The following is a 26359-nucleotide window of genomic DNA, read 5'->3' on the forward strand; positions in this document are numbered from 1 at the left end:
GGAAGGATACGATGGGCCTGCGCACACAAAGCGTTGGTCTATCATAATATTACCTAGGTAAAAAATACCCCTCCTTTGTATTATTCATAAAAGTAACTAAAATAATCCTACTTGGACTTCCACGCAATATGCGATGCTTTATTCATGGATGTATTACCATCCCAGAAAGTAAACCTCCAAGGGTTAATCACTAATACGCTGAACGCAGGCAGGCAAAGGCAGGAGGTCAGAAGGACAGGCTTGCACATGCACCAGACATACTTTTAACTAATGCAGGGTGGATGAGGCGTTATTGGTTAGGCTGACATTTTCAGCCTACCATTGGCTGCAAAGTAGCGAATGAGAAAATAGAGAGCGGAATCAGTCTACCAATTGAAGCGGTGGACTCCATCGGCACAGGTGTAAGCATTGACTGTTCAATGTGCGGGTGCAGTGCCGCCTACGTACTTTGGCCTGCCTTCTTATCTGTTTGATGCTAATCAAGGCCTCTGAGAGGTTGGTGGTGCCTACTCTCTGGATCCGCCAATCATCACGATACAACCATCGAGTGCCTTCCAAGCCCTGGACTTAACCATCTGATATCTCCAAATTTAAGCACCTCAGCCACTTAAGTCGCCATACTCTTCTTACACCTTCCTCAATCCGGATTTACATCTAAATATTTTCATCTACTCTATCAACCTACCGTGCCAACACTAACCCCTCATGGATGAGGAGAACAACAAGCCCATATCCATGGCTCCCAAGAAAAACCGGTAATATTATAATCCCTGGTGCACCCCTTTTCATAATTTGTCTTATTTTAATGCGTCTTGAGCAAAAAATAGACTGTTCAACACCTAGTGGATGTAGAAATGGATTAGCATGGCTGGGCGTGCATGGACGTACGCCGTCGTGATTCATCCGAGTGACTAATGCACTTTCTTTGTCCGGGTTCGCTGCAATGCTGTGTTGCACCTGCTCCTCTTCTACATTCCAAGTTTCTGGTTTTGCTAGTCCTACGAGCCACATTTATCTTTTTCAAACAGTATAATTGGTCTTTTCCATGTTTGTCTCGTTACGTAAAAAGGTGTGCGAGTGCTATTTGCAATCACTGATACTAATTTGGCTATTTAAGCTATTGGTGCAGACCATGTGTGAGGTGAGACAATTTTTCGGAAAGAAACCGGACTGTTTACAAAAGCCGTGCCTTATTGCTTCAACCCACGGCGTTCATGGGGTATTTGAAGGACAAACAGGATAAATTATACCCCAACAAATGGTTCAATTTTTGGTAAACTACCTGAGTATTTCGTCACGTTAATTCATACCATCCTAGTGAAACTGATCACCATCTCTATGGCTATTTAGTTTGAGACACCACGTTTTCCTTACCTGCTCCATCATATCGATGGAGAATTTAGACACAAATGTCATTTGATAAATTCAAAACGTGATTTGTGATGGAACTTGCTGTAGGAATTAGCTGATACAGTCGAAATTAATAAACGGAAACCACTTTTTTGGTCTGATTTGGATCACCGGCGCCTTCAGGGTTTTTTGGTCGAGCTCTCTTAGGTGCCGTAAGAGCACTTTGTACTCATTCAAGTTTCGGTAGCCATATTATGACATACTATTTTAATCCAATCACGAGGATATAGCTATTTCTCTACACTTGTATCTTTTTTGAAAAGTTCACTTTTTTTGTCTGCTCTAACGGTTACATTTCTCAGCACCCTGAACTGTCAAAGATACAATGACTTATGGTGTTCATGGTTTCTTAATAAAAACCCCTTCCCAATTTAATCGCAGGACTTGGCGTAGAGCATCAAGTATTATAAGTGTATCCGTAATGCAGGAGGTAAGCTCCTTCTCCCCTTTTTAAATCCGTGTATCACGCACATCCAGCACTTTGGCAGTTTTGGTGACAAGTGGTGCGCAAACAAGAACCCACTCCGAAGCATCATATTCTAGAACTTTTCCTCCCTGTTTGAATGAATTAACGCGTTATTCAAGCAACATGCAATTTCATTCGGAGCATCATCAATCACCATTTCTCAGTCTTTGAAATGTCGGGACATCTTTGCGTTTGGTTTCACCTTTAGATGCAAAAACTTAAACGATTGATCACGTTTTTCCCCATAAATATGAGTGGTTTTATATGTATGATTACTTTTATTATCTTCTCTTCTATAATGAGTGTTTATGTGCAAAAAACAAGGATTTTGTATACGTTTCCACATTCTGAAATGGTGCTTAAAGATTCTCCCTGTAATAGTAGAAAAACGAGTCATACAAGGACCACACCTACTGCAGTTCATCAAAATTTATTTGAACTTACTAAATTTTTATGAATGAAATTCGCGTTTTTAGCCTACCACCAGATTCTGCGAAATCGACAACTGTGAAATACATCGAAACGAAACAGAATCATTACAACATTTCTTGCATTTTCACAGTGACATAGCTAAGATATTTTACTCTTCGCAATTGTTTGACTCATTACAGTGTTTGAAACTCGGGTAGCTTGCGCTTTTTCTATCGGTGCCTTCAACGGTGGCGCGATATTCTTGCGTGTAGTCCAGGCCACCATCTGTCCAGTAAGTAGACCGGACTCGGGCCAGTAAACTACGGGAAGTGAATGCAGCACGAGGCAATCCGTCAAAGTCAGCCTTATCTCACGTCGTAGTGCTTCACCCAATTGTTCTTCAGTGTTTCGTGAGCCACATAATGGACAAACTTCCGCTGTGGATGTGGTTTGTCGTAATGTCATCGGCACAACTAACACCTCTTTTAAAAGTTTTGTGATGACACAAAATGTTGGACTTTTCCAGACCACCGTGTTTACTCCGAATGAGGGTACATTTGTGAGCTCAGATCGAAAAGAAGTATTTTTTGGTTTATTCTCAGGTTTAACTTTTGCAAAGTATGGCGTAATATTGTGGTGTGTGAACAAATGATGTCTGATTTGATATTTTATTAGAGTCTGTTTTTCCGTCCTTGTGAGAAAGTGGCTCAGCTAAACGGGGCTAGGATTTAGACCTGCACTTTCAGGGCTTTTAAAGTTGTTTATACGAGCATTCGTGTCGATTTACAGTGCTCAAGGTAGCCTGTATCCCCCAATTCATGTTTCTTTAATCAGTGCTTCTGTAAGAGGGCCCGGTGTCTGTTTAAACCAGCTCACCACTATTGTCTTCACATCTTCATTTTGTGTTACTGGTCCTGATTAAACTTCCGTTTTATTTGAGGTCGGTCTGAATTGCAAAATAACTGGGTTTATTCTAAGTTGCAAGGGTGGCCCTACTGTGGTGGCTTAATGGAAAGGGAAAGTTACTTTAAGCAAATTGCACTGCCTTGTGCCTGCAAAAGCAAGGATTTTGTGTCTGAGGCTTATTTTTTATCCGCAAATTCTCCTTGTATTTGATCCATCTCCAGGCATCCTTATTTGAAAGGGGCATAGATAGGGTCACTATGCCTCCACATCTTACTTTACATAATTTCATTTTAAGGTATATTTTCTGCTAAAAACTAGATTCCTTCTTAGAGAAAGGATAATAGTGATAGAAGGCGGGATTGCGTTACCTTCTTTCACCCCCCGACAATTTTTTCTTTAAAATGAACCAAATTCTAAAGTAAAAGAATTCTGAGTGTGGCCCCCGTGGATACACGTTTTATAAAACCCTCTCTAGTTTACTACATCCCGCCTTATCTTGTGGATCTGCTAATCTCACTTTTGCAACCTTCCACCTTACCGATGTGGATTGGGGGAATGGTGGAGTTTTTTTATTATTTTCTGGAGTCTACGTTTGTTGCGTTTAACAGCCCAGTAAAGTTGTCTATCTTTTGACCCCGAACTGCTGTATTCATGGTTGACTGTGAAACGATCATATGTCTACATTCATATTTCCAAACTAATCACGTTTTAGATTTTATTAGCCCTCGTCTCTTACCAAATGATTATTTAGTGACCTCTAGAATGGCAGTGCTACTTTATTGGTAATTTTCCACTTAATAAAGTTCCAAATTTCCTTTAAATTATTACTTTTTAAACCAGTCTAGGGAGCTCATGGTGATTTTGATGTGGATTAAGTTATCATAAAATAGGAAGTCTGCTTTAGCACGCCACCTGTTTGCGTATTTTGTTAGCAGTAAGCGTCAACTCTTCGAATCACTGTGATTCGAACAAATTTTTTACTTTGTGAAGTGGAACATTGCTGACTCATCGCAGTATGGCGCTATCGCCCTTGGGTAAAATCGATAAACCGGTGCAAACGCGTCAAAACATGGCGCCATCAATTTGTCGCTTATCTGGGCTGAGCAGTTTAACACCACAACCACGGGACGTGTGTGCGCACCAGACTCTCTCTCCTGTGGCGGTAGCTATGCTTTCCCTATGGGCTTTTGAATCTCTCATCTTTTTGACGGGTTTGTCTTAAATCTATTTAAGCAAAAATCATTTGTCTTCATTACCTTAATTACAAAAAGACGCACTGTCTCTGGGCGCATGCGAAATATCTCATCGTTTTACGTCGCTTCAAATGTATTCTGCATTTTTAAATTGGCCACTCAAGGTCACGCAACTGTTTTCGTCCTTTTTTGCTCGGATTTCCGGTGGTGGATATACGTATGAAACTTCACTAAGTGCTTTCATTTACATGCACAATCACATCAAACACTGAATTCTCTTTGCCGTAACCTTTTCTTTGCCGTCATCCATGGGGGAAGCCGGCATCTTTTTCTTCGTGTACGATAAATCGCGCCTACGTTTTGCCAACGGGTTGACCCGGAAAGGTCAATGTTGTTTTTTTTGTGTACGAATTTGAAGTCCCAGAAGTTTTTTCTGTGATGGGACCTATGGTGGGTTGAGAAGGTCCGTGAATCGTAAAACTTCTCACATGCCAGCACATCTTTCACGCCATCACCATAGCTGCAACCGCCAGTTAATCTGGCATAATTAAGTGATGCTGAAGTTTCAGTATCTGCTTGTCAACGCAGCTAGTTGTGGAATGGCTGCAAATTTACGATCCTAGCGCCTTGTCACGATGGATTTCCCTTTTCATAGCCATTAGAACTTTTAACCGTCGCAGCACGATTGCTCAGAGTTCAGTAGATGTTTTAAGTTCATTTTTTATTTGCAAATGAGTGGCGTAAATCATTGTTCATGAGCGAAAGGACCTACAATATGAATTTTTAGATCTTAAAGTCTAATTTACTTTATAAAATCACCAAAAATTTCAGTGAATTTTCAGAATTAATTTTACCATTACCGTTTAAACTCCGTGTTACAGGTATGCGCGTGTTGTTAATCTAGCCCAAACTTTAAAAACTCTCAAACACTTTATTGATGTGTGTACTTTATCCTTTGTCCTTTACCCATTATCGTTTTGTGCGTGCATTGATTGTAAACCAGTACACCGTAGTTACCAGAACGGATGTTTGAAGGACAAAAAATTCAGGCATTGTCGTATTGACTCCTCGTTCAGCACCACGTATTCCATCATGCTTCGTTAATCTGGTACTTTATGCTTTTATGCAGAATGGAAACCCGTTCTATCATTCGCGATTATTAGCACTCCTGCTTATCATCGTTGCCTGGGCAATAACTTGTTAGTACAATTATCTGCCAATTCTCGTCCATCCTTAGTTGAGCGCATGCATAACTGAGGCTCACCCCCACAATCATCAAATTCATTCATATTTTGCTTTAGTTCTCCATCCTTTCCGTTTTGAGAAGCGGCAGGATTTGGAATGCAAGTAGTATCTACACTCGTGTGGCTCCTAACCATCAGCAATTGCTGTTTGGAGAGCAATCTTATATCATAAACATTTACTCTGCGCACGCACCCTTCTTGCCCTGGCTGTCCTCTCGTTTGACGGGGTTTTAGTTGGTTACTTAGAAGCTCTCCGGTTGAATATGTGCTGATACCAACTGTTCTCTTTTTTAGAGATGAGTACGAGCGAAAGATCAGAAACCCTCGGTATGCTGGCTGTCTCTTCTGTATAACACGTGTGTGTAGCACCGTTTCTTTTGACCATACTTTGTGGCTGCGATACAATCCTACGGTGATTCGTAGATTTTATCCGACTTTTTCTGTTGATTCTCCTCTTCACCTATGTGGTTTGACTGCTTAATTGGGTGAAATAATTTTTAATTGCGTTTGACCAGAATTTCCAATTGTTTCGAAACCCACGTTTTACCAGGAACGTGTAATTTTGTAATGCAGGTTCATCGTTGTCATATACCACTTGGCGAGGTCGGCGAAATGCAGTGACCCGTTGTAAGTGTGACCACTACCAACGTGTGGATGATTTGTTTTGGGCCGAACGGCGGATTTTTAGAGATGGGGGATGAAGGGGGTGAAGGGGGAACGCTTGGAGGCGGTAGGCTGCTGCATTTCAATGTCACATATCAACAATTGTATGTTCTGTTTTGTCCTTTTGATAGGAGAATGAAAACTGCCGCCAGTTGGGGAAAAAAAAACTACCAATGGCATTGTCTGTCTTGTCCAGAAAACCGCATCTATTAATTTGCATGGTGGTGTTAACTACCATAACTAGCTCTGTCTCTGACTGCAGTCCTTATTTTTGTCGCTAATAAATAACGATGTGATGATTATTCAACACCTTGGTGTGGGACCTCTGCTCCGCAAAGCTGGATTCTCTAAAAACCTTTTTTGTATCCGGATAAGACATTTTTGAACAGCGCCCGCTATTTCATTTCGAAAGAACATTCCTTCACGGTAATAGGACTTATTGCAAAAGTTGTTAGTTTAGGCGCTGATATCACCATACGACCTTCACTGGTTAAGGTAGGTGGTGAGGATGCCCCAGAGCTATGTAGGTGCATTGCGCATCCGCTCAAAACCCTTGATTATTCATTTATTTGTTGACAGAGATTCGTAGTCTTCACATTTGTCGTGTATTATACATTGGCTTGATTATCAGTGGTATCAAAAATTGCAGTCCGTGCCTATACAGGAGGATTTATTAAGACTGTTGCCTGAAAATACTGTTTGATTCACTTCCAATATCTTATCTTTGGCTACTCTGACCTGGTGCAAAGTTCAAGAGGCACAGTTCTATCCCGAGAGTCATTTAAGAAGGTGCAAAGGTTGAGGGATGTATGGCAGTTATATCTAAGTGGTCCAAACCTTTTATGCTCTGGTACTTCACTCAAGTTCAACCATGATTGGTGAGTGATCTTTCATCATTGAAAGACTTCAATCGGATTGTGGAAACTGCTCCAAATCTGGTAGATGCTCCTACAGACTGCTTCTTCTTAATCCATGTAGTCCCTCGTCTTAACATCTCGATTGACCACCTCAAAATCAATTTTGTCGATTGGAAAAAATGCATTCTTTCTTAGCTTCATGGCTCAGAATCTAGCTGTACTGCATGTTCTGTGATATGTCCTCATTTGTGCAGTAGTTTATTAGTCGGCCAAGAGAGCGCATTTTGAAACGATTTTACCATCCACTTACTATGTGAAAAGTAATTCGTCACACTATATTGAAAAGTGGTACCTGACAAATGAATTGTCACTGTTTTCCAGCTTGTAAGCACTTTATTCAATCACCTAATGCAACCGCTATTTTTAATATCCTTGAATAGTGGTGTTTTTGCTCCAAGCCTTTCGCAGTCACTTAAGCAGACTCATGTAACAAATCATTTACAATCAGGCAGGTAGCAGAGATTTCTGTACTTTTTGTCAACTCTCTTGTCTGCTGTCTGATCGAAAGTCACTTATTTTCGTCAGTTTCTCTCTAAGGGCATGGTTACATTAGGATTTTGGATCGTAGGTTAAAGAGAACGAAACCAAGCTTTTAGCTGGAATAGTAGTGCCTCTGAATATCTATTTCAACTTAACAGATGCAATAAAGTTACGCATTGGGCCTTCTAAGAAGGAACTTTTTGAGAAACGGGTAATCCACACAAGACTGTGCTTTCTTCAGAAAATTTAAGTTTCTTTATTGGGATCCTCCAGAATCAATTTTTAGCACACCGTTATCACATGAGATTAGGCATGACACGTGAGTTTTCAGCACTCTGAATCTCCCTTAAAGTCTCAATAAGCCAAATCAGTATGAGCGAAGATGCATTGCATAAGTAGAGAAGAGCCTGGGGCTATGATCATTCCCTCCGGCTATGCCGTCGAATAAAAAGTATAACCAGTACTGGCTGGAGGGTTGCGTAGCTAAAAATTCAGTCGAACTACCAAATCACTGCTAGTGATTGGCAGCCTAAGTCGTTTGTCTTATTGTTGCCTCCTTTTCCCTCTGCCACCGCCACTTTGAAGGGGAAAGGTGGGAATCTAAAGCGATGGTTTTAGGTGAACGTATTTTTACGCACTGGTGAACATTTGCCCTGGTACTAAGATTATTAAAGTCGTCGTGTCTTTGAAGGGACATTATCGATAGAAGGGGTTTGAGTTCGGATTATGCATAAACTTCCTTGTGTGCTTCAAGTTGCAGTGTATTACAACTTGATTGAAAGTGCATAAAATAAAATTGAATTCACGTAATTTACAGATAAATGAAATTTCTAGTAATTTCCCCCATCAGATGTGGTTGTCTTATCATCCAGAGACTAGGTTACTCCGTTGGTTTGGGTCGAAAGATGTGTCCAACTCCTCCAACGATCCTGAGTTCCAAGACTAAGCGGCTGCAAAAATCATTTAGAGGGGTCATCAAAGTAAAGGCAATACTTTTAACTAATATCTTTTGAAAGCGTTAAAATAGAGTAGTGCTGTTGTTATATTTATGGTATGTTCCAGAGCACAAGGGTGCACATCAGTCGCTTAGCGGCCTGGCATTATTGTTCTTGTTGTTTTTTTCCATTTTTTACCTCTAGAACAAATGACCGGAGGTCGTTTTGCATCCTCTACCTTTCTCTCATGGCCTCGGCCAGCATTGCAGTTGCCGTGCAGGCGATGGATGAGAAGGTATGCAACCTCCTTCCTTCATGTCCTCTCTCTGGTTCACAGGGTAGACTTTTTTTTTCCTAATTTTTTTAGCTCTAACTAATCGAATTGTAGATCCACAAAGTAACCCGTATTTCGGATACTGGATTTGCCAGCTGGCATGACCCGCTCACTACCGAGCCAGGATTTTGGCATTAGGCGTAGAACTTTTCAAATTTACACCCTGTGGTTTCATATTGGGCTGGAAGGAAAGCGGCAGAAGTACTGATAAACCAGCAGTGGGAAGAGTGATTTTTATGTGCCTACCATCCCTACCATCCACCATCGATGCTTCAGAAACCTATATAAGCATATGAAATGTATAAGTGATGGAAGTGGCACACAAAACAGTGTACAGCCTTCAAACGCTCTTGCACCATCACTGTGCAAAAGTACCTCCTCCATTATGGTCTGCCCAGTGTCGATATGCGTGCATTGGTTTGGCCTATTTTGTAAACCGAAGACCCCTTTGATTTGACAGAATTCGGTTGATCACGAATTGATGCAATAAGATTTTGTAATCATCTCCAGCACCATCTATGCGCCTTTTAATTGAGCAGTAGATAATGCATTTAACAAGATATTTTTAACAACAGCGCTACTCGTCTTCTCATGGGATTAATCCAACCGAAAGACCCTGTGAGTAGCCTTGCTGAGGAGCCGCAAATGCATATTAGCTGGGGAGTTAACATCTCCAAGGTAGCAAGCTCGAATTGTTAGTTCATCTGTACTTTTTGGTTTTCCTTTTATTTTATCACTGGCCTCTGGCGCAATGATTATTATTGCGCACATAAGCTAGCGGTAACAAGTACTGGCATCGAGATTGAGGAGCGAAAAGAATTATTTTGCTTTTTTACCTTTTTTGATAAAAAAGAAAGCTAACATGTCATGTTGACATGAAACACTCGTGGATTAATCGGTAGAATTCCGTAACAAGTGTAATATGATTTATGTGTAAAGGTCCTTATTTTTCATACAGTCGGGAGTCGGACATTCAGGATGGAACGATTGTTTTGGCACACAATGGCAAATTTGTCCTGACAGCTTTGAAAGTGTAGTTTTACTACGTCATATCTAGTAAATCGTAAGTTGACTCACTAGGCAACCCAAGTCAAAACGTACATTAAATTTGAATTCACTAATAAATTTATATCGAAGATGGTGCAACATTACACCTCCTCCCGCTCTCGAAAGAATGCCTCTTTAGCCATAACGAAGGTGAAAGAAATTTTGGGTGACAGAGATGCAGCAATGCTCAGCAGACGGATGATGGCCTCAACCGCACTCGTCTATCCAGCGAGTCAGATGCGGACCTTTTTGCACATTAATAGCTGCGTATGATTCTAGACTTGGTAACTGCCTGTCCATGGGTGCAATTCTGCTTATTGCCAATCGTCTTTTCGGCCATATCCTCACCACCTAATTTTTTCTTAGCAGATCGTTAATATTTTTGACTCATTGACTTCAAAAGCATTCAAAAAAAAGCGTTTTGTCCTTCGACCGCACGGGCAATGGAATATTGTATTGGTGGAGCCATTTTGGCTTATTATTCTCCATTCTCCTGGTCTGATTCAATTAACCCACTTGTTTAACTTCACTTTGCTAGTTAATTTTGAGCCTAAAGGATTAATAAGTACCTAAAAATTACGACCGTTGAGTGGTTAATTGATTTTGAAATCACAAGAGGTACTTTGGCTTTGTTATACCAGAGCTACAACAACACTACCTGCCAAAGAACTGTGTAGGTCCAATTAGACAGTTTATGCATGGATAATAACACCTATTAATTTCGTCGGGTAAGTGAGCTTCCTGGAAATTGTGAAGTAGTTGGGTGTATGCCAGGCTTGATTAGCCTGACAAAGGAAGGCTCACTCGTTTTGCCATCAAATTTTCAGTCACGGTAATAATCTGACCTGATTTTTAGGAAGATTAACATTTAAATTGAGTGCACAGCGTCCTATTCGATTCAAGACGATGGCATCACAGCGATCTCTTCGAGGTCATGATTCTGCTTGGGACGTGACTGCCTGCATTTGGAGCATAATTTTTAAAATTTTCCTTTGAATTCCAATGCGTATGGAGGTAACGCAAAAACGCTCTGCGCTCGCATTCCAGACATTCAAGGTATATATAGTAACGTCAATTCAAGTGCTTTTAGATAGCTGGAAGGAAATACAACGTTACCATGCTTATTAATGTAATTAAATTGTTGAAGAGTTGCTAAATTTGCGACACAATCTTTGTCTTATGGTTCTACCTGTACATGTGTCAAATGAAGTGATTTGGCCTTTGGTTCACTTTTTTGCCATTTTAAGTTACATTTCTTAATACTACTGTTTTGGAGGTAGTGTTAGCAATCAAATGACCAATTGAAAGATGGGAAATTTTCCTATAAACACCTAGTAATTACACACTCCAGCGTGGCCATCGCCTCTCACTATTCCAAGTTTTTACTCTCCATATCGGGCTTAAGCTGTTATTTTTCCGAGGTATTGATCTTTTGGATTCCGAACGAGCACCACATGCACCAATTAATAGCACCTCTAGCCATATCCACTTGCTACTAATTAATTAACCTCTCACACGCCTGGGATTCTAAACTTATTATTTGTGATCTTGAGCTGTTAGAGCTGATTTGAGTTCGCAGTATCACAAAACGTTGACGGTATCTTTGAGTCGTAGGAATTTCGTGGCCGATCTCTTAAAATATCTTAACATCGAAACGAGATATGTCAGCGTTGGACAGTACAGTGTGCTTGCAGACACTTGAACTTTGACCACGAAACCGTCAAGTTGTGAATATTTACTTAGTACGTAATGCGCTGTAATGAATGTGCAGTCAGCCTTTTATTTCTTTGGCTTTCGTGAGCATTACCTACGTCGGTAATTGCTCTTTTTCGGATTATAGAAACTCACTCACTTTAACTCGCCAAACTTTTGGTACTTAAAAGTTCATTGGATGTGCTTAGACCACCTAATCTGTTAAAAGTATGCGTACAATTTAAGTACTACCGTACCACTATTTAGTGATTTATTCAATTACTTCCCAATTGGAAAATATTTGTCATTGTATAGTAATTGTTGATTAAAATTAAATAAACAAATTGCTAACATGATTTGATGTTATAGTCGCAATTTGTGTTCCTGTATTAAGTGTTGCCGACTTGGTTTGCCTTGCCGTTCAGGCATTTTTCGTGTCGGTGCGACTTTTAGTGAGTCTTCACGTTACTGGTAGTTTTGGTTAGTGATTAAATTCATTTTAGGTTTAATAGTTTTGATTTAATAATCCTGGTTGCCTTCTGTTATCGTTGTAACGATGTTGCGAGGCGTGAGTTGAGGAAAAAAAAGTAATATTTTTGCCTCCAGCGTAGTGTAATGGATCACAAAGTCTTGTTTTGAGTTTTCTTTGCATCCACTGAAATAGGGTGCATTATCTGTACTCGTCTATGTAATTCTCATTTTGCCTACTTAATTAAAGTTTCCGCTTCGTGATCACGGTTTTAAGTTGACTGAAGAAACGAAGAAAAAGTTGCCATGGCTCACAGAGAGGCATTGCGAGGGAAAGTTATACATATAAGGTAGGATCCCTCAAACTAAGGCACACTGTGGGTCGAAGGTGCTAAATTCCGCAACCCATGCTCACATTACACAGGTGAGTCGCAATGGAATAATGACAAAAAGTAATGGGATTTATGACCGTAGACAGTACGCCAATTATGTCTGGTTCAACGGACTGAATGCGTTGTGCAGTGAATTAAAATTCAACATTATTTTTACAAATCAACTCATAATTGTACTCTGGGGTCCTAACCCCTGACTGGAGTAGCTTGCTGAGAGTAGCAGTAGTGGCAGTAGGGGACAAGTATAGATACGATGTTTTCGATAACGTGGTCTTGCTTGAACAGGACAGTCTAACTGCGGTGGTACACGACATGCTGTTGGGGGCACTGTACGCGACCAGTGCTTGTGTCATGTTCGGTGTCACCGTCTACTTCGCGGTGAAGCGCGATGAGACCTTTGAGGCCGCTCAGCGTATCTCTGGACCCGTCTCCTTCATAGTCAAGTACTCGCGTTGCGGTGAACCCGTCAACCTCTACCTTCGCCTCGGTCTTGCACGTACGTTCTGCCCCTCGCACACTAAAGATGTGTATAAGCCTATGGACAGTTAGACGCGGCTTTTGAGAGTCTTGGTCCTAAGCGCTGCAATTGCCGTCTGCTGACTTTTATGAGATCATCATCACTCTCGAAATTGCTGTTAATTTTAGCATCTATGCCATCACAGAGCATAGAGAAATAGTCACTTCACGATTCAGATCTGAAAGTGGTTTAAGGGCAGCCGTTGAGCTTTATCATGTAACTGAACTGGATGGATGCCCATGCGTATCAGAAAGGGATGAATTAGCCAATAAATAAGCTAATAAGAATATGATAGGGAAAAAATGCGTGATCTGGATTTGATGCCCTCTTCCAGAATAGATGGACAAAAAACAAAGGGAAGAATGGATAAAATGTTTCTTTGGATTAGTTCATGACTGTGCAGAAAGATTGGTGGCTAGGGTCTTGGACTCTAAAGGCAGAGACCTTACTAGGATGTTACGAAGGGATGATCACAACGTCGAACGATCTCAACATCGTTTCCACTCTAAATGCTTGGTGTTTTGCCCAAAAACGGTCCTCTCGGGGTTTCTCATCGCCGCGTTCTAATAAGACATGCAGTCGTAATTCCATATTCCAAGTTAAATTAAGAAATGCACAACTGGCTACAAACCAAGTTGACCGAGCAAAAATTTGCGGTAAATTTTTTGCTTCGACAATCCGACCCATTTATTCTTCCTCTCTTTAGCGCTCTACCAGATGAAATAAACAACTGCTATCCATTCACTTATTCAAAATGTGCATGCTTTTTGTTCCTCTAATAAACTAGGCTCTACTTTCGAACTCTCTTCAAGGCATCCATTGGGTCAACTAGACCGTCTGACCCACTATTTTTTTTCTTGTTTTTGTGATATTTACTACTCTTGTATACGCTTAATAGAGACCTGCGCTTTATAAGCGAAGAAGTTGGGTTGGATTTTAAAAATGCACTCGATTTCTACTTTTAGATGCCACATTTGTGTTAACTCAGGAAGCCTAAAGTGGGTGGGCTCGTCCTCTTGAAGATGAAGCTTTTAACAATGCGGATTTGGATATATTCAGGCTCTTGTCAGACCTGTAGCAGCATTTAAAAAAACCCATTGCTATTATGCATTTTCGTTGATTATTTGGAGGCCCAAAATTGCTATAAAATTAATGCAACTGCCACAAATTGCTGTTTTCATTAAACCCCTGCGTGTGACTTTGGCACTGAATTAGTCATATGACCCCGAGTCCCCTAGCAAGTCCAAATGCCACTTCATTTATCAAACGCTCTTGTGTACAATGCAGGCAGAGAAAATAATGCATCCTATTGGTATCTATAATATAGGATTAATGGAAAAAGGTTCTTATATGCACTGAAATCGAATGTAAATGTCAATTAAACGAAAAATTGATCGATAGGCATTACTATTGCTGTTGTTATTGTTAACCTTTAGCAGGATAATTTACCGAACTGTTTTCACCCAATACCAATGTTCAAAATGTCACTCCAATCACCCCCCTCCCCTATCCTTGTTTTAGGAGATAGTAGCTTGCTACTTGAACTGCTGATATCATCATCGTAACAGTAGAGTCGACAGAAACGCATTTGATTGCCATCATTTTGTGGATCTCTAGATCACTATTTACAACAATCTGCACTTCAGTAAAAGTTCAACTATCAGATGTCCTTGGTAGAAGTCGGAATTAGATTATGGCTCTTAAAATAGAGCTCCCCCTTCTAGTCCCGAGATTCTAGTCTTGTGCAAATTTTCGACCTTCAAATCCCCTTCATTTGTAACATCCTTCATGGAGAAAGGACTCATTCTAAAGTGGCGTATACCGTTGCACTTTGTATTAGTAAATTTTTCGTCTGCTGTTTTTAGTAGTAGCCGATTGGAGCTCTACTGTAGGAAAAACTGACTGAATAGGAAGCTAATTCTGTATGAATTAAGCAGTTGTTTGCAGTTATGATGGACCCTTATCTAGCGTTTCAATTTGCGTAAAATAAATGAATCATTTAGCCGTCGGAAATTCGATCTTTCTCAAGATTAACTGGCATTCATTGAGTTTGTTAGATAAGGTAAAGTACCTTCTTTTGCTTAAATGTACATGCAGTTGTGAGAACTGCAAGGAAATGTTTTTTCCTTCCACCTTGCTGTATTCACGCGGGAAAGTTGACGGCTAGCGAACAACCATGATATCTTGAAAGCTCGGTAATTATGCAGAAACGACCTTTTACCTAGGATTATACATAATTGGTACCGTTGTAGGTTTTATCCTTTTTTGAGAGACATTAGTTACCTAAGGTAAATCAGTTTGGCCTCCGCCCATGAACAGGCCTAACTGATGCACAAAACAAGATGCTGAAAACTGTAATCACAACCTCCCAACTGTATTCCATGATTTCTGGTTAGAGCTATGAATTTGGGCTTGGTGAAAGTAATTTTTCACGCAAACTCCATGGCATTGTCAATTTTCAAGACTCCTTTGCAGTGTTGGTGTTAACAAGGGCCGTTTTCATCTGTCTCTTACCGTAAGTTATAGTCCTCCGGTGTCGATCCATATGAACGCTGCATTGATTCTGGGGTTGATACTAATATTTTGGAGTCTAGGTGTTTGGTTCTGATCCAAACTGTAACCTATGCTGGAGGCATGAGCATTCACAAGTGGTAGTTTTGGTCCACAGGACCCAAGGTTATTATCTGCTCGATGACTCCTGATCTGTGAAAAGAATGTAAGCATATCTACCAGATTGAAACCTCTTTGGGTTTGTGCAGATGGATTATTTGAAAGTAAATCTGGGAACGCCAGTGCAGTTTTCCTTGTTTTGCCTGTTGACTTCTTTCTTGGAGAGTTATTTTTTGTTTTCGATTGTGCACAGCCACCTGAGACTGTTACAGACTTATGGACTAAATCTTCACCAAAATTCACTTAATGATTGGCCGAAGGTTAACATGATTAACTAGCATTGGCCACGTAAGCTAGAATTTTACTGCGAATAAAAATTGCTTTTCAGCCTTGTTGAGAGATAACTAAGAGCTGATTTATTACTACTTTGCCGTTCTTCGACGCCTACCCTGGCTTAAGTGAAGTTACCAAGAAATATTGCGAATTTTATTGTCCGACAAGAAATCCCATGAGAATTAGGGATTAATTTAATCATAACAACTTGATGGTACCTCTACTTTCACCCTCTGCAAAGTCATTTTATTCCATGTTCTTGGTCGTGTACTTTTTTCCAAAACTCTATTGTTCATCCAATGGCATTCAAAATGCAAAAATTAGTTGTTTTTCTGGAGATATAATAAAATTGCCCATTTAGGACCTACCTGAGAGCAGTACTTTGCTACTTGTTAGTATTGCTTTTATTTGCACTTCTTTCAACAATAAATGTCTACCTCAAAAACCTGGCCTTAATTCTCCAAATAACTTCATCTAAAAAAATTTTTTATCCAGTACAACCGGCATATTAGTGAATTCGAGGGCTTATGTGCTTGTAAAGTGATTCACTTTTTCGATTGAGGGGAGTTTAAAGAAGTACCAAAACTGTCCATAGCATCTCTCACTCACCTGCCCATCTTCTGCAGTCTTCGCGGCAATGAGCATTGGACAAAGCGCGATTCGGCTGCACGAGATGCAAATGGAGCCGCCCATGCATTGGCCCGAGGTTTTCAAATCTACCTTTGAAATTAGTTTCTTCACCGCTCAAACCCTGTTTATCCTTATCTATCACCGGGTAAGTCTATCTCTTCATTTTCCGCCGGTATTGCAAGGTGAATTGGTAAATCAATACAGTGGTTGAGGGCTCTCAAATTGATGACATTGTTACTTTGGTATGCCTCTCATTTTGCGACTACACTTCCATAACACAAGTCTCTCGTCAACGTCGAACAATTGAAATCTCGATCTTCACGTGGTGCTGAATTGAATCGCCTGACAAAACGCAGGAGTAGACGTCAATCCATGTCGCTTTAATCCATGCTTGTATAGGTGCACGTTTGCAACTGTGTGGACGGAAATGGTTGTGAGCTTTGTTTCAAGTCATGCCAAGGTTCAATTCCTTCATGCATTTAAGTCTTTTTGAAAATCACTTCTTGCATTTAAAGCTTCACAATATGTACTTATGCATTCTGAAGGTCTCATCTGACTCGGACTTCAATTCCAAGTCGATTTGGATCTTTCCACTACAAATGGAACTAAGTATAGTAATCACATTCCTTTAATCTCTTCAGTTTTCCTTCCATTATCGCAATCTCAAGAGCCAGCAGCCTGTTTTTTGCCTCAAATTCCCCTTTTCGCAAGGGTTTAATGGTACAGCTGGGGAGGAAAATGTATTACGTCTGGCTTTATCCACTTATTATTTTACAAACGTGTACTCATCTTTTCTCACTCGTATTCACATAGCAAGCACGTCTACCTTGAATTTGAAAGTTTTCCAAAATAATCCTCTACCGCATAAGAGGAGTTTGATTCAAGGTTTTAGTCTTGGATTATTTGCTAATTAAACGGTGGCCCTCATTCAACTCACCATATGTTGAATCAATTTCCCCGGTAGGTTCAACTTCCGAGACTAATTTTGATTAAGACGATTTCTACTGGTAATCTAAAGCCAATGGTCAATTCAAGTTTTGTTTTAAACTGTCCAGTTTGAGTGTTCTTCCTGTTGGATGTTTACATAGTAGAATATTAACCCGGATAAATGGTTCCGAGCCAATAAATAGAATGAAGCCTGCCGTCAATAAATTGGTTCCTTAGTAAGTGTTAGACACTACAGGTTCAAGAACGGGGTAATATTCTGTAATTATTCCTGTTGATAATAACACTTTGACTAACAAATATCACTGTCACATTCTGTCTGCTGTTTACATTATCAAAAAGCCGCTATGAGAAGTCCACGAGATTTTACAACTTTTCGCTCAGACCTGGATTAAGATATTTCCTACCGTGCTAGAGGATAACAGGTGAATCCGTCCATCTGTGCCGCTCCAAGACGAGTCGCGTACACACTCGCAATGAGTTTATTGCCGGTCAACTCATGATGGCACTAATGTCGGTTTCTCCACAGTCTCCCGCTGTTGTGTGACTAATATACAATAAGGACAATAGTTTGGAGTGCATAATACTTCAAAATAGCGAACATTGCCTGTAATAGTTAACTCTCGTCTATATCTATCGGCTGTAGCATTACAGAGAATTCGATGGCTTATTTTAATCAAATAAAGTGATCTCTTGTCCCAGATTCCTCAAAATGAGTTTTGTGCTTAGATTAGCTTAAAATTTACACATACTCTAGGTGCTCTGATCTCTCGATTTGCATTCCATTTAATTGGTGCATTAAGTCTAACCTCTTTTTCTGCTTGATTTAGCCATGTAACTTCAGTTGTAACCAATCGGTAGGTAGGTTTAGTTGATGATAAAGTTCTACACTTGAGAATGAACAATCATTTGAGGTTAATTAAGTGCATCACAGCGAATACTTTAGATACCTAAGTGTCTTTCCGCTTGATAGTGATATCAAAAAAAAAAACGATTTTCTATGCCTAAACTTGAACTCGGAACTTGATTAAAATTGAAGTTAACTGAGTGTCAGCTAATAAAGAAGAATGATCACCTTCTACATCCAGTTGGTTGGTCTACTGCACTTTGAATCATGTGCGAATTCGGAATTCATGATTTTGGAAAAAAAGCGAACTAGTCAGTGTTTTTTCCACAAATTAGTGTGTCTTGTGCCCTCTACTCTAGTGCTGGACAGTGCAGGCCGGCAGTGTTTCTTTTCAATTTTGCAGTATTGAAGAAGCTGACTCACAGAGCAGAACTTAAAAGATTACTAACGAATGTGTTTGATTACGTAAGTGGGTATTCAGTGGTCCTGGTTCCTCCCCAAAACTTGAGAGTAAAATAACAATAAATGCAACTATGATAGAACCATTGCTTTACTGGCATTGAGTAAAACACCTGGGGACTACGACCATAACTTGATGTATGCGCAGTTAGAAGACTGAATCCACTCCAGCGTTTGTTTAAGGAAATTGACAGTGTTGCCGATTGAGCCTTCTCCAAAACTGGAGCTTGTAGAAAGAGCCCTATCCACAAAGGAAATCAAGAGTAAAGTGTGGTATCCATCTGTATAAAGAGAATTACTTACCTAATAAACATGGCGACCACGTAATAAGGAGTCAAAACTCCAGAGAAAATACAGTTTTAAGAAAAAGAAGTAAGTCAAAATTCGCATTATCAACAAGGTTTGCACTCATATACTAATTACCGTCGATCTGCCTTGCTTCTCTTCCGTTTGTCAGGATCAGTTTCCACTTTTTCATTCAGTCTTATGGCGTTATCTTGATGAAGTTTATCCGCATTGGCGAGTCTAACTTTTATTCGCTTATAGTTCATTCAAGGAACTTCACGCCCCTCGAAATTGGGAATCTTAGCTTTCAGATGTTTATTTCTTTGATAGTTTAAATGTTTGAAGAGATTACAGTTTATCCTTTTTAAATAACAACCTCCAATTTGCTACTGGTTGTGAAGGTTGGCTTAAAAACTCGAGTTCGCTTGTCAGCCGCGAGTAAAATAAAGGGATCATTTTGCTAAGCCGCAACTAAAGGTCAAATTTTACACTACAAGCCCACACATCATGTTTTTAGCTAAAATATAAATTTGAATTTAATTGATTAGAAATTAATACGGGTGTTGAAATCTAATGTTGGTCCCCTTTAGAAGAAGTACCACCGCTATTTCACTTATTTTGCAGACAAGGGTGGCTATACGTGTTTTGATATGAAGCATTGAACAAGCCACGTCTCCTGTTTAACAGATTGTGATCCTGCACAATAATGAGATATTCGGGGCTTGTTTCATCCATGTGCTGAGCACGAACCTCTGCATGTGGGCTGACGTTATGGTGGACAAGGTGAAAACAACGCTGCACCTCGATCACAGGGAGGGCAACTCGTCGGGCTCTTCGGTCTCATTTTACCTCCTGCCCGCGGTCTCCGAGTACTGTCTCCTCTCCGCTGCACTCATCTACGAGATCACCGTGCGCATCGGACAGCCCAGCTACATCGAACTGGAAGAGGACGAAGACGAAGATGACGAGGAGGAGACGGACTGCGTGCATAATCGAGGACAAGGCTGTTTGAGAAAGGAAAGGGAGGAGGGACAGGAGACAAGTGAGGTGAGCAGTAAGTCAGGGAGCATCTCCGATCTCGAGGTATCTTCTCCGGGAATCAAAGATCAAAGGCGTAACCTCGGTCACTTGTGTCCACGTGTAATCACCAGAAGTGTCAAAAAGGTAAGTCTTTTATCACGACACTAGAAGGGTTCAGCTGATGCGGTTACCTCTTGTAATTCATACCTATTTCACCATTGGCCAAATGAGTCACAATTGTGGGATTTAGAGCGCTCCGGTTGTACCTTCCAAGACTTAAATTCCAAATGAGTGGGATTTGAGGCATGTTATTAGGCCCATCTCGTTTGAAAGCTGTAAATAAATTGTAATTTGTAATAAATTGTTTGAAATATACCCATCCCCTTACTTTGTGAACGACATCTGTCCCCAACGCGGCATTATTTCTGCATGTGTTTTCTTTTTACTAGTTTGAAATCGCAAATTTTGCAACATAGTGGAAACCTATGACGAAAATTACACTTAGCTAGTTATGAGTATTTCTAATGGAGGTTGGTTGATTGAACTAAAATTAGGATTAACTTGACCAAAAAGGTGTGTGAGTTTTAAAATGGTTCTTTTTAGAATTGTAGCCTGTCCCAGTAAAAGACTAAACTGATTTGCTGAAGCTCAAAATTGGATTCCTCATTTCATACTGTTCCTCGATATTTACCTTCTCTACCATTGTTTTTATTAATGTTTATTCATTCTTTGGAACATGCTCTAGAATTGATTTGGTGAAACTCATTTGGATTTAGCGGCAGTTTTTATCAATGATACCAACCAACTTAAAGTCAAACTACGATGCATTATTTTCGAATAAACTAATAGTGAATCATATAGAGTTTTCGATGACTCTTTTATGCTCAAAGTATATAGTGACAAATTAAAAGCAAATAAACTATCAATCCTAGACGAAACATCTCAAGAAGGACTGAGGGATGTTATTTTCTCTAAGTACTGTAACGATGGATTACAGATTATTCTTACCTATGTGATTGTTAAACTCGATACCTTAACCAGTTTTGTTTCTGGAGGTGGGAGAGAGGTCAATCTATCTGCCTGAACTCTGTTGATAGGATCTATCTATAAATTCTAGAATTTCATCTATCTGAAATCAAGTATATAAATGAATGAAAAGCTTTTCTATCACAAAATTAAAAAGTCCGTAACGAATTTCTAATCATCAACCTATTTGTAAGAAGTTGAAGTGAGAGGGGATCGCACTCTAATTGTTTCATTTGCATTATCTTGTCCGTAAAGGTGAAGGTACTAATGGTGCACTGCGGCATGAACATCAAGTCGGGCTATTGGGCACCGCTACTTATCGTGCTGACCATCAGCGCACTGACGGTGGCCACTGGTGTGACACCGAAGACCTCGCAAATCACACCCTGGAAGTGCGCTGTCCTCTTTGCAGAGGAAATGTTTCTTAATTGCATTGGCATTTTCGTCACCCTCGCCTCCTTCTTCAAGATTCGCCATCTCAAGTTTACCATCGCCTCACGCCAAAGTGTTATTGACGAGTTCGTCCTCTACATCGCCTTCTTCTTCTCCGCCAACTACCTCGTCGCCACTGTCGCTCTCACCAGCTACTTTAACCGCGTTACCACAGATGTGCGTCGCTTTTTCCCTCCCTACTTACCCCCCTTTCAGCAGTTCGTCTCTTTCATCTGCAGTTATCCCTTTCTATAGCCCCCGTGAAGTACAGTGCTTGACCTCTTCCGCAAACCAATGGTTCCATTTTGGGATATACGCTTTTACACATCTAGTGGCGAATCCCATTGTATTGCGCTTTGGTGTCGATAATTAGGAGTGTAAAAAGTATGGTTACAACCCCATTTTTTGATGTAATCTGGTATACAGCACCCGCACCATGCACTGTCTGAGTATAGCAAGGCAGATATGTAGTTAGTGTCGTCCTCACTGTTTTCAATTTGTGCACTTTGGTACTGACCATTGTAAGGCCTGTGGAATTTGATGGCCGAATACTTTTCTGTTACACTATATAACATAAGGCCATAAAACGGAAAAGGGACAGTCACGGCTATTTGAGCTTGATGTCCCATGACCTCCTGTTGTTGCACTTCCGCGTTAATCATTAGTGGTCTCAGTTTGATGAGATGGAATCTCCCACAAGATGACGCCTGAGATGAAATTACAAATCTATGTGACAGGGATATGGTCGCTGATTCCAAGGGTAACAATGGACTCTCTGGCCTCCCTCATGTAAAATCCCAAGCTAAAGCAAATTCAAAAACAGAACTAGACACTATAGCAAGAGCTCCTAAACTTTTTCTCTCGTATTTACTATTGTGATACCATTCAGCATTGGATTGGAGATGTTCTCAACTCCTTGTGACGTGAAGAAGCACAGCTTTGGTTCATTTAATTTTGATTTGATTACATTGCAGAATGTTTTCAGAGAATATTGCCATTAGTGGTTTCAATTTCCAAATGACTATTCTCTTTTGAGTGATGCGTGTATGTGTACATGTGAATGACTCAACAATAATATCCTCTTTTTTTTATCGGTGTAGGTAGTGCACAAGGACTTGCTGATGGGCAGGCTGGCGTTGAACATGTTGGAATTGGTGGAGGTGATTCTGCAGACCTACCTCATCCAGGACTGTTTCCGTCGATGCAGCGAGGAGGACTTCCAGCAACGCATCAAGCCAAGCCGACAAATGATTGCAGTGCTGCTGGGCATCAACCTCGCGGGATGGGTGGTAAAGTCATTCCAGCTAAAGGAGGCAGATGTCCTCTACAATATCACCGTACGCAACGAGATTGCTTACGGCTGGGTCCTCATTGCTATTACCATGCCCGTCTTCCTCTTCTACCGCTACCACTGCACCGTCTGCCTCTCTCAGTCCTTTACTATGCTCTATGAGGATGAGGTTCGTCTCCCACCTCTACTTTTAACAATATTCCTTCGATCCCCCCTTTTTTCAGTCCGGACCTCATTCATTTAGGTAACTATTAAAACTCATTTTCCTTTTTGTTCTTGCCGCTGCTCTAGACGCGTCGGTTTGAGGCCTTGTGGCGCCAGAACCCCATCTACCTCTCGAATCTCCTAAGTCATACAAACCTGGCGGTGTGCGAGGATGGAGATCACTTCCATGCTCGCGAGAACCTCGCCTCGGTGCGCATGTCTAACCGTCAGCTGAGCGAAGTGCTCCATCGTAAGTTCTCTACGCAGTCTTTCCAGCAGATAGAGTACATGATGCCACGCCGCGCCAGCTTCTTCCACTCTGGCGTCATCTCCACCTCTACAACGAGCATGCACGATGCCGAGCTGTTCCCTGCGCAGCTCCACGTCGCACCACCAGTGCACAAACTCTCCTCTATCCACTGCACCCAGAAGAAGCTCTCCGTGCCTAACCTCAAGCGCGTTAGTGTGTCCGGTCCCAAACCGTCCATTAAAGCAGCAGCAGCTAGCGCTATTTCTTCGCGTTGTCGTCTCGCCGAGTCAGAGAGCTACGAGGGACCCAACTACTTCCTCTCGCGTATCAGCCCCGCTAGCATCGCGACTCCTGCCGTCTGCAACGAACACGCCACTCAAACTACATCCGTCTTTCTGCCCAACGACCATCACCACCCAACCTCCGTCTACCACCAACAGCTACAGTCGTCAAGACCATCCACTCTTCGGCCGCCTAGTAGCAACCGGCGTCAGATTAATAACGGAATTCCTCCGCCAGAGGCTGATGGGATGCAACGGCGCCAAACGCTGGTTAATCTGGAGACCGCAAAGTACCGCTACTTGGCTGCCAAAATGGCTCACAAACGCGTCCTTGAGCGCTCTGTCGACGGGAATGGAGAGAGTTGGAAGAAGCGCGCAAAGTCCAAAAGGAAACGTAACAAAGATGAGAAGTCGCCGGTGCCGAAAAGACAGATAAGCAACCCCACCTCTTCTTCTGGCGAAAATGTGCCTTCTAGCCCACCTCCTCTGACCACACAGGATATTGCGAAGCCACCCACACCGCCACCGACGCAGCCTACGGACCCACCACTAGGCCAACCGCAGCAGGCTCAACCACCCATGAGGGGGTTCGAACCGTCGAAGGTAGTACCTCTATTGATTGCGCGGAATATGGTCAATACGTCGGACGGGGGACCGCTGTCGGCTGTGCCTGAGGAGGGTGGTCACGACCTCAGCTTCACGCCTTCACCGCCGCTCATCTTCTCGTCCTCCTCCTCTACCACGGGCAGGGATACAGTGGTAGAGGCTAAAGCCGAAGATGCATTCCAACCAGAGGAGCAGAGTGGAGACGGGGACCGTGTCATCAACGAGACGGACAGTCCGGAGACGACAGTGTCCCCAGCCTCGGGTGCTACGGATGACACAGAGCTAGAGTACACGTCCTCCATTTCAGCCACCTCTTCCGCCACCGGTGCGACGATCTTTGACGGTGGGAAGAGGGGAGCAACTGGCGAAAAGTGACCTTAGTCATCTTCCCCCCTCACTAGCTCGCACGCATAGATCCAACTGATTACGCATCGAGAAGCACGTGCACAAGCACACCTACAGACACCAAGCACTGCTGCTCAATGTCCGATTCCACAAATTATCGTCCCCCTTCCCTCGACTCCACCCATTTGTTCATACGTGTTTTTTACTCGATACGAAAGCATAAATGGAGGCGCGTGTGATTCAAAACGTTCTTTTCATTCGGACTGTTGGGTAAAATAGTTAACTGACGCATATTAGAAACCACCTAGCCCGAGCGATGGTAATTAAAATGGTAAGAACTAAGAGTTCCCATATTTGAGCAGTCATTAGTGATGTAGCAAAACTTTACACACCAGGGTGCCCCCCTCTAGTTTGTCGGCAAACAACTCATCATTCGCCAGAGACCCGGACAAGCAAGCGGAGACGTTAGAGAAAATGTATTTAAGTCCGCTAGCAGTCCTCCAGATTTATGTTGCCACCGAACTTCGCGTAAAGTTCCTTCTTTAAGGTTGCCATAGTGGCCTTGCAGTCGCTCAATTCCGACTCGAGGGTAACGAGGCGATCCTTTAGCTGTGCCTTTTGTTCATCAACTTTTTCATTTACCTCTTCAGTCGGTAGATGGAAGAAGGACTCGCCTATCTTGAAACTAGAAGAATAAAGATACATTAGAATTAAGGCAAATCTACGATTATTCAAGGAAGATTGCAGACTAATTATCAAGGTGGCTACGTCAAAACAAATGTGAAGTAAAAAGTTAAAAAAGGACTGCGAACACGAAGAGTCCTAGTGTCAAAAGCTAATTGGTGAGGAAATAATATTTGAACTGCTGGTCATAAACAAAGAGCTGACCGTCAAAGCTGGCAACATCTAGACAACCAATCTCGTGATAGTCGGAAACGCAATAGTAACAGCTATTCGAAAATAACACTTGCAATCTTAAATATCATTAAGGTGCAAAATGCATCCGAAAGATTTTCAAATTCATGATCCTGCCCTTCATATTTTCCAACAAACGCAAGTCCCATAAGCGATACAAGTAACAAATGGTGAAGATGCTGCATCTTAGCTAGGCACTGCCGAGATAGACTAATTTAAATGAGCATTCCCAAATTAATAAAGTTAGCATGATAAGACAAAAGCATACGGATGAACTTCTGATTCTGATACGAGAAGTTCGTCTTCAAGGTCAACCAGATTTTGGAGTAATTTCTAGGGCAAAATGAATAAACACAAAGACATGCCTTTTTATTTTCAACCTCTGCCTCATATTCTTTAAGCCTTACATTCCATTTGGCGAAGCTATTGATTCTTCCTTGATCAACAGCTGTAATTTGAATGTCTTCCTACAAAAATCACACGCACTAGCAACACACCTTGGAGCACATTCTTGTTAATTGCGGCGGGAACGTTTGTCTGTGATATAATTGGGCGATAAACGACGATAGTGCAAACAATGAAACGAAAATGATAGCATGGCCGAGTCCGTAAATGCAGAGGTATTCATATTGCTGTGTATCTTTTGATTATGCTTAAATTTTTTTAAACAATTCTACTACATAGATGTTAGGGCAGCTGATTTGGACTCATTAAAAACAGTTGATCTGTTTTTTGTACATTTATGGAAATACTTCTTGTAGATCTTAGTTCATTATAAATAGACAACTTGCACGCATCGTTTGCG

The 26359-nt window shown here is 41.3% G+C and overlaps 2 protein-coding genes across 2 annotated transcripts; one reads left to right on the forward strand and one right to left on the reverse strand. All coding sequences in view use genetic code 11, as the record gives it.

The window, feature by feature from the left end:
- Positions 1 to 705: 705 nt before the first annotated feature.
- EGR_02482 (hypothetical protein) lies at positions 706 to 24669 on the forward strand (the record flags this gene model as incomplete). Its single annotated transcript, XM_024491731.1, has 9 exons — positions 706 to 755; positions 8830 to 8920; positions 12844 to 13054; positions 16645 to 16793; positions 18009 to 18134; positions 19872 to 20348; positions 21486 to 21839; positions 22763 to 23122; positions 23245 to 24669. 9 exons carry the CDS (start codon positions 706 to 708, stop codon positions 24667 to 24669), a joined length of 3243 nt encoding a protein of 1080 aa, XP_024353882.1.
- Positions 24670 to 25128: 459 nt separating this feature from the next.
- EGR_02483 (Prefoldin subunit 4) lies at positions 25129 to 26063 on the reverse strand (the record flags this gene model as incomplete). Its single annotated transcript, XM_024491732.1, has 4 exons — positions 25129 to 25324; positions 25823 to 25887; positions 25935 to 26021; positions 26052 to 26063. The coding sequence occupies 4 exons, from the start codon at positions 26061 to 26063 to the stop codon at positions 25129 to 25131; spliced, it is 360 nt and encodes a 119-aa protein (XP_024353883.1).
- Between the last annotated feature and the right edge of the window lie 296 nt (positions 26064 to 26359).

Source organism: Echinococcus granulosus (assembly GCF_000524195.1).
Source record: "Echinococcus granulosus chromosome Unknown EG_S00011, whole genome shotgun sequence".
Taxonomy (NCBI): Eukaryota; Metazoa; Platyhelminthes; class Cestoda; order Cyclophyllidea; family Taeniidae; genus Echinococcus; species Echinococcus granulosus.